General features: G+C 34.4%; 1 protein-coding gene across 1 annotated transcript in view; it reads left to right on the forward strand.

Annotated features, from left to right (window-relative positions):
• Window positions 1–3,735: 3,735 nt before the first annotated feature.
• LOC107742930 (voltage-dependent L-type calcium channel subunit beta-2-like) overlaps window positions 3,736–7,884 on the forward strand; it is a gene marked incomplete at its 3' end in the record, with an annotated part of 10,721 nt that continues 6,572 nt past the window's right edge. The window contains exons 1-2 of the mRNA XM_016556017.1: window positions 3,736–4,000; window positions 6,654–6,773. Of these exons, the coding sequence (XP_016411503.1) occupies window positions 3,935–4,000; window positions 6,654–6,773 (186 nt within the window). The remainder of the gene's footprint in view (window positions 4,001–6,653; window positions 6,774–7,884) is intronic.

The following is a 7,884-nucleotide window of genomic DNA, read 5'->3' on the forward strand; positions in this document are numbered from 1 at the left end:
TGTGTGTGTGTGTGTGTGTGTGTGTGTGTGAAATAAAGATAAAATAATACCAACATAGGATCATTGGAAAAATATGCCTCTACGTACATTTTGCAAAACTTCAAAAAATTACTGCAGTTTCCTGCTGAAATGAACACTAGTGGCAGTAAAATGCTTTTTTTAAAATTCCTTTTCACATCTTTTGATCACATGGGCAGATTACAATTTAACAAAAGACTTATTTTTGCATGGTTCCTTGCACAATAGTATGTCATGACCTTAAAACGCTTTTGCCACAGTGAATGATTTGTAAACGAACTCATTTTGAGGTTTGCATCACATATCCAGCACCATATGTTTGGCTTTTCTAACATAAACAGTAAACTTGCTCAGTAGTGCACCCGGTACAACATTGCACTTGAGATGCGAAACGCTCTGGTGCATAGGTAGTTCTGTGAAACTTGTAGCTGAAATGGCATGGTTGCATCGGCAAATGCATTTTTCTCTCACATTTGCTTTTGTTAACACTATCAGTTATGTTCTGAGTCGGATTTAGTGTAGATGGTATGTTATTTTCAAAGGGCATTCATCTTTTAGCGTCATTTACCAGACATTTCTTTTCCGAATTGCCACAATACATTAAACAACCAACATAATAAAACATTGCCAGATTAATCAGTTAATCTGAAAAATGAACAAGTTTTTAGCACCACTTACTTAACATTTTACTTTGAAAGTGTCGCGAAACATGCAAGTAGCACCATAATATCATTATGCAGAAATGTAGCCACAGGCACTTTTTCCAATGAGCCCGAGTTGTAATATACTGTAGAATTTGAACTCAACAGGCCATTCAGATCAGTCGTTTAAACATCAAGAAGACAGTTCATTCTCTCAGAATAGGCACCAAGCTCTGTAACCACAAGAAATTGTTTTGGAAATTACAGCTCATTTACGTCAAATCTTATGAAGAATTCTGTTATTTTCTGAAAATAAGCCTGTGATGATTGCTGAAAATCAAAAAATAATCAACTTAGCCTCTGATTAGGGCTGTAAAAAATTTTTTTTTAATTTAAAATATTAGTCGAATTTAAAATAAAAATCCACATTTTAGGATTTTAGGAATTTTAGGTGTGCGTCAGGCAGCCTTATCAGTGGCACACAAGATGCGACGACGATGTAAGTGTCGTTGCATTTGAATGTTTTTCTTAGCCTTTCCAGTTGAACCCACTGGATGTGGCGCTGCTACATTGTTCCTTCAAAATATTGCAGAAAAAGAGAACATCAATGCGGAGAAGATATTGTTTACGTCAAAACTGAAACCAAGAGGTTTCATCTATCATCTAAGAGGGACATCTATCACCTTTGCACTCACGTCTCGCACAAGAGAGCCGCATGTTTAGAAAGCCATGTAAAATTAATGTAAGTTGAACTTTTAAAAAACATGACTCGAGACTTTATGGCGTTTTTTTCGCCATCCCACTGCATCTCATGTTTTTAAATGAAAAAGTACTCTTTGTGATTGGTTTTCGGTCCTTTGTATTAAACTATACATGCATACATGATGCTGTTTTGTTTCTAATTGTTTAAGCAACCTAATTAATTATATATATGGTTTATAAACATAAATTTAAACATTATGCACTTTTTTACAAAGATAGTCATGTTATTTTATTGCTTTGAAGAAACGTGCATTAGTAATAGTTTGCTCGATGCGCCCTCTTGTGGCCTCCGGAGAGAAGCCAAAACTTTTTTTCCCCCTAACTGAAATTATGCCTTTTATATTCTAATATAATTCGAATATTGATAATAATTAAGCACAAAATTCGAATTAATTTTTTCATCCATTTTGACAGCCCTATCTTTGATTAAATGACGGAACATCACAGTGAGATTTCTTTGATTAGATGAAAGCTAGTTCGTAGAGATGAATTGTGTTGTTTTAAAATCCACAAGGTCTGACACTGAGTCAGTGCAGGGCAGCTGATTGGAAACTTCACAATGTTACTGCATTTTCGGAGGTCAAAAGTTCACCCTTTAATCCTCCACTTACCTGTTGTTAAGTTTGCTATACAGTATGCATAGACTGATATAAATCTACGGAAGATCAGTTAATTATTTAACAGATTTAAAAATAGTGTTAGCTCTGCAAGTTTTAAAGGTCTTGCACTCAATAAATAACCTGCGTTCAAATCAGATTTATAACTAAGTGCTTATAAGAGTGAAATCATAGAATAGAGAGAATCTGTGTTGTTTACAATTCACAAGTGTTTAACAGTTCCTGGGTAACCACACAACCCTTGTGAAATAGAAGTACATGTTAAGAGATAACCTTTTATGGAAATAATATACTTTAATAGAATATAATTAAGTGTGATCTGAATGATATGTTTGGGCACTTAATTAAATGTTAATTGCAATTTAATGAAAATGTATTATAGTTTAAATTTATATTAAATGCAATTATCTTAACGTTAGAGTGTTTTTGAGCCACTTAAGTAGGACTTAAGTACACCTTGATATGTAATGTCATAATTCGATGAATTAAAATATGGTTAAAGTGTTGCCGAATGGACTGACAAGCATTTACTGTATAGTGAACTAAAATATACTTTAATGTCATTTCTATAGACATTGAAATATCACGTATTTAAACATTAAGTTGCATTTTAGTACATTTACAATATGTGACCCTGGACCACAAAACCAGTCATAAGGGTCAATTTTTTTTAGATTTATACATCTGAAAGCTGAATAAATAAGCTTTCCATTGATGTATGGTTTGTTAGGATAGGACAATATTTGGCCGAGATACAACTATTTGAAAATCTGGAATCTGAGGGTGCAAAAAAATCAAAATATTGAGAAAATTGCCTTTAAAGTTGTCCAAATTAAGTCCTAATGATTTTTGGCATAAAAAAAATAATGTATTTTTGGCTATTGCTACAAATATACCCATGCAACTTATGACTGGTTTTGTGGTCCAGGGTCACATATATAAAATTTAAATGCAATATCAAATAACAACATTACTGCTTTGGTAGATTAGTCAACACATCAACATAAGTGTACTTCTTTAAGGCAAAACAAAAGATTATTAGAACATGATTTAAAATTAAAGTAAAACTTTTAAATTTGACATTATTACAAAGCGCACTTTTTAAAAGTGTACTTAAGTGTGTTAAGAAACAGTCATGAAAGTGTCTCTCTTTAAGTCAATTCAATGGCCTTTTATTTTAATGATAAGTGAATGCAAAACAGAGGACGTACTGGAGAGACGGGAAGACTGTAGAGCGTACAGAAGCCTGGATGCCTGAGGAACACTATGGACATACAGAAGACGGAAAGGACAACGTGTAAAAGAAGAACTGGCAGTTAGAGGTGCAGATCACTGCAGCAGAGGTGCTAGCATCTTTCGCATCGGTGCGCCAGGCTCTAGGGAGCGGGGAAGGGCTCTTCATAGAGGAGCATGGCAGCCTGGTTTGCTGGTGTTGCTGCGGCGGGATGGACTGAGTCTCATTCATTATTCTAGAAGAAAACACACCGCCACTGTCTACACAGGCCGTAGCAGCTCTCATCATCCACTATGCGCAGGGATGGAGAGCAAGCACATGGAATTGCGTGCCATCGTCAACAACACAGCAGAATTCTACGTTCCCACAGCAGCAGCATTGATAACATTAGCCCGGGCAACAGCCGAGATATTAGGTAGCACTTTATGTAGCTTCAATTGCAGTTTTAGTGAAAGCTAAACAAAAAACAGTGTCAGATTTGTTTTTGTTTTTTTTATTTGCCTATAATTGCATTTTTGATACCTGTGGCTCTCAGGTTTATGTATAATGTTTGCGTATCATTTGGTAGATGGTGGGCGGTATATATTGTAGTTGTTGTTAGAGTTTACTGAAGTTTGTGGTTGGTATGGTGAGGAGAGCAAATGCTCTAACTGGATTGGCTGATGAAGGCCTCCTGGATACGACTGCTGAAACGAGCAACAGGAGACCGAGTCAAGAACAACATTGGTGTAAGAAACTCTTAAAATACACTATTTACGTGTGCAAGCGAATGGAAATTGACAGCAAAAGGACATGCTAGTATGTTGCTGAGTATCTTAACTTTTGATTTAATCTTTATATGTTCTTGAATGATTAATATTAAATGCACATTTCACTTGTGACCTTTAGGTGACCGTGATTTCATGTAAACATCAACAGTGTCTATCAAGTATGTTCAGGTTTAATTTCTAAATATTTTCTTGAATCTCTCTATAGCCTTTCATATACAGGAAGCTACATACAAAGATGCATTCATTTTAGTGTATTTATGTGTTATTATTACTAAAAAGAAGTGCACTTAATGTGTGCACTTGTAGTGTACTTCAAATCTTTAAAAAAAACTGTAATTGCAGATAATACGAAATATTGAAATTAAAGGTCACTTAAGTGACTTAAAGAGAGACACTTGACCGTTTCACACTTAAGTACACTTTTAAAAAGTGCACTTAAGAATAAAGTCAAAATTAAAAGTTGTGCTTTAAAGTACATTTTAAATCATTAAGTTTGTTTTATCAGTTTGTCATGCTTTAAAGAAGTACACTTATTTTTGTGTTGACTGACATACTAAAGCACATGTAAAGTATTTGATTTTAATTTTAACTGTAGTGTGTTATTCAATATTACATTTAAAGTTAATATATTTTAAAAGTACTGAATTGCAACTTCATTATTACAAATCACAAATATATTTAAATATATGACATACACGTTTCACTAGAAATGAAGTGTTCCGAAAACATTATATTCAGTTTGCACTTAAGTACATATATATATATATATTTTTTTTTTTTTTGTGATAAGTACCCATTTTTAAAGTATGTTAAAGAGCTTTTTATGCGAAATTGTGAATAGTTGTAATATTTTTTTTAATCAACCCCAAAAAATGCAGCAATTAGGCTGTGTGTGTCCAGACATTATAACGTTTAAATTAAATTTAAATCCTATTTTAGTTGTAGAATGTCTTGTATGTGTGTGCTGTAATTGGTCAGGTGCTAGAAGGTGATTTATTTTGGACAATCAATCCTTTTCCATCCCAACCAGTACCAGTGGTTTTGGACTTTAGCCATACCTAAGTCCCTTTCATCTCATTTTATATCTAAATTCTTTGTTTATACTGACATCTACTTAACTAGGCGCGTCGCTCATTTACGTTTTGTTTTGTTTCTTTTCGTCCATATTTTTTCTTTGTCTTAGGCTACTACACATCGATAACGGAGATTCTTGGATTCAATCTCTAGACGTTTTTGTGTGTTGTTGGTGGTTTGTCCATGTTTGTCTACATTTTCTTTAGCGTTTGTCCGTCGGTCCGTCTGTTTACTGGCAGATGACTCTTAAAGTCAGTTAACAGTTGGAAATGATTTGCGGTACTCCGGTTTTGTTTTACTATTATCCATTTCAATTTCAAAGTACTTTATTATTATTACCTGTGTCTAGGGCCCTTGCTAAGTAGGGAGCATTCTGTCCGCTGCGGTGTAAGATCCTCAGAGATGATAGTCTGTACTCTGTAGGGCAGGGGTGCCCAAACTCGGTCCTGGAGGGCCGGTGTCCTGAAGAGTTTAGCTCCAACCCCAATTAGACACACCTGAACCAGCTAATCAAGCTCTTACTAGTCATACTAGAAACTTCCAGGCAGGTGTGTGTGTTGAGGTTGGAGCTAAACTCTGCAGGACACCGGCCCTCCAGGACCGAGTTTGGGCACCCCTGCTGTAGGGGCAGGTGGGGCACTTCCCATTCACTCCAAAAGCACAAGGAAAATCCAAAATAACGTTTCTGTGATTGATTTTCCAGAAGAGGAAAAAATGTGGAGAGATTGATTACGCTAGTCACTCCCTCAGCCGTTGTGTGAGAAACACACTAGTTCTCTGAAATGAAATGCCAAGTTAATTTAAAGGCACAGTCACCTAAAAATGAAAATTATCTTCATTTACTAGCCCTCGTAATTTCTTTCCAAACCTGTATGACTTTAAGTCTCCTTAAAATATTTTGAAAGATATTTTGAAAAATGTTTTAGTAGTGATTTTTTTTTTTGTCACACATGACTTTAGTTTGGAGTATTAACTAACGAATAACTACAACTTTTGCCTCAGTAAACTCCTAATTTGCTGCTTATATTAGTAATATTTAATAAGATAGTTGTTATGTTTAGGTATGGGGTGGATTAGGGGATCTAAAATATGGTCCTGCAGAATAAGGCATTAATATGTGCTTTATAAGTAGGCCTACTAATAAACAGCCAATATGCTAGTAATGTGCATGCTAATAAATAACTAGTTATAATAGTGAGAATTTGTCCCTAAACTAATTTGTTTCCATTTTTCATACAATGTAAGTCAATAATAACCAAAACTTGTTACCTTTTTTCAAAATGTTGGGAATCAAGTTGTAAATGGCTTATACTCTGTCTGCTTATTGATAAAGGAGAAACTATTCAGCCATGAACAAATTACGCACACCAACTTTAAGTAGAGTAGCTGTATATTTATCCTGAGCAAATGAGTGAATGTCATGGTTTTAAAATCAAGGAAGACAATCAAATAAAAACAATGTGTCATAATCCATGTAATTAATGAAATAAATGCACACACAGAAACAATGTGTATATAAAAAATGCTTTTTCCACAGGGTTCAGCGGACTCATACACTAGTCGGCCGTCTGACTCGGATGTGTCTCTGGAGGAAGATAAAGAGACCTTACGCAGAGAAGCTGAGAGACAGGCTCAGGCTCAGCTCGAAAAGGCCAAGGTATTGCTGCATGTTTTACTCACTATAACTGAGTGTCTGATTAATTGACAGTTTGACAAGGGCTTGTTCGAATCTGTTCGTCTGTTTAATAGTGTGTATCTGTTCAAAATAGCATACTTCTGTGCTATATATCGGCCGATATTTTTTCTTTTTGAACGATAAGTATTCTGACAGCAAAGGGACTTTTATTATGACAGCGCAAAGAACGGCTGAGCACAGATGCGAGCGTTTAAATTCTTTGATGTAAGACTATGTTGCTTTTTATTTTGTCACTGTTATATTCATGTGTCATATGTGTAGGCTATTTTGTTTGAAAAAATATAGTTTGGAGTGCTCACAAACTTACCAGGTTACTGAGTGCTCAGTTGGTCAGTGTTTAGGCTACTTCTGTTTGATTCGTGTTTTTAACTATTTCTTTTTTTGTGAAAAATACTATAATAGGATTACAGAATCAAATATTTTTATGTTATAGATATATTTATTATATAGGTATATTGCATTATTATTATTTATCAAGTTCTGTTTTTTTCATATTGATTCATTTCACTATTAATTATTTCTAATTTAGTAAATAGGCTTATGTAAAATAAATTACAATTTCATTTTTGCAATTTTTATTGCAATTGCTATACATGTTATTTAAATTAATCTAATTTCATATATCAATATCGGCATCAGCCATCCAAAAATCTATAAAGTATGCATTGTATACTGTGCACGGTTTGTACATTTTCTGTATGCATGGAATATATTGAACCATATTTTTTTTAACATTAGCCAAAATATGCAGTATACAAACTGCATACTGCAAAGAATATATCCCTCAGTACAATGCAACTGACTTTCCATTTCCACTGTTACAAAATAATTTTTGACACAATTTTTGTAAAAGTTTTATCTGAAATGGATAAAAACTGCTTTTTATTGAGGAACCAAATGAGTTTGTGTGACAACAGTGTAGCATTTTACTGTTAGAAACATTTACATGTTAAGGTATAAACAGTGCTTCGAGGTCTGGTTTGTTATTTTGTAAGATTTATTGTGCGTGTGTGTGTGTGTGTGTACCTGTGTGTGTGTGTGTGTGTGTGTGTGCGTGTGCGTGTGTGTGTGT

The sequence above is a fragment of the Sinocyclocheilus rhinocerous genome, unplaced genomic scaffold (assembly GCF_001515625.1).
Source record: "Sinocyclocheilus rhinocerous isolate Xijiao unplaced genomic scaffold, SAMN03320098_v1.1 scaffold3059, whole genome shotgun sequence".
NCBI lineage: Eukaryota > Metazoa > Chordata > Actinopteri > Cypriniformes > Cyprinidae > Sinocyclocheilus > Sinocyclocheilus rhinocerous.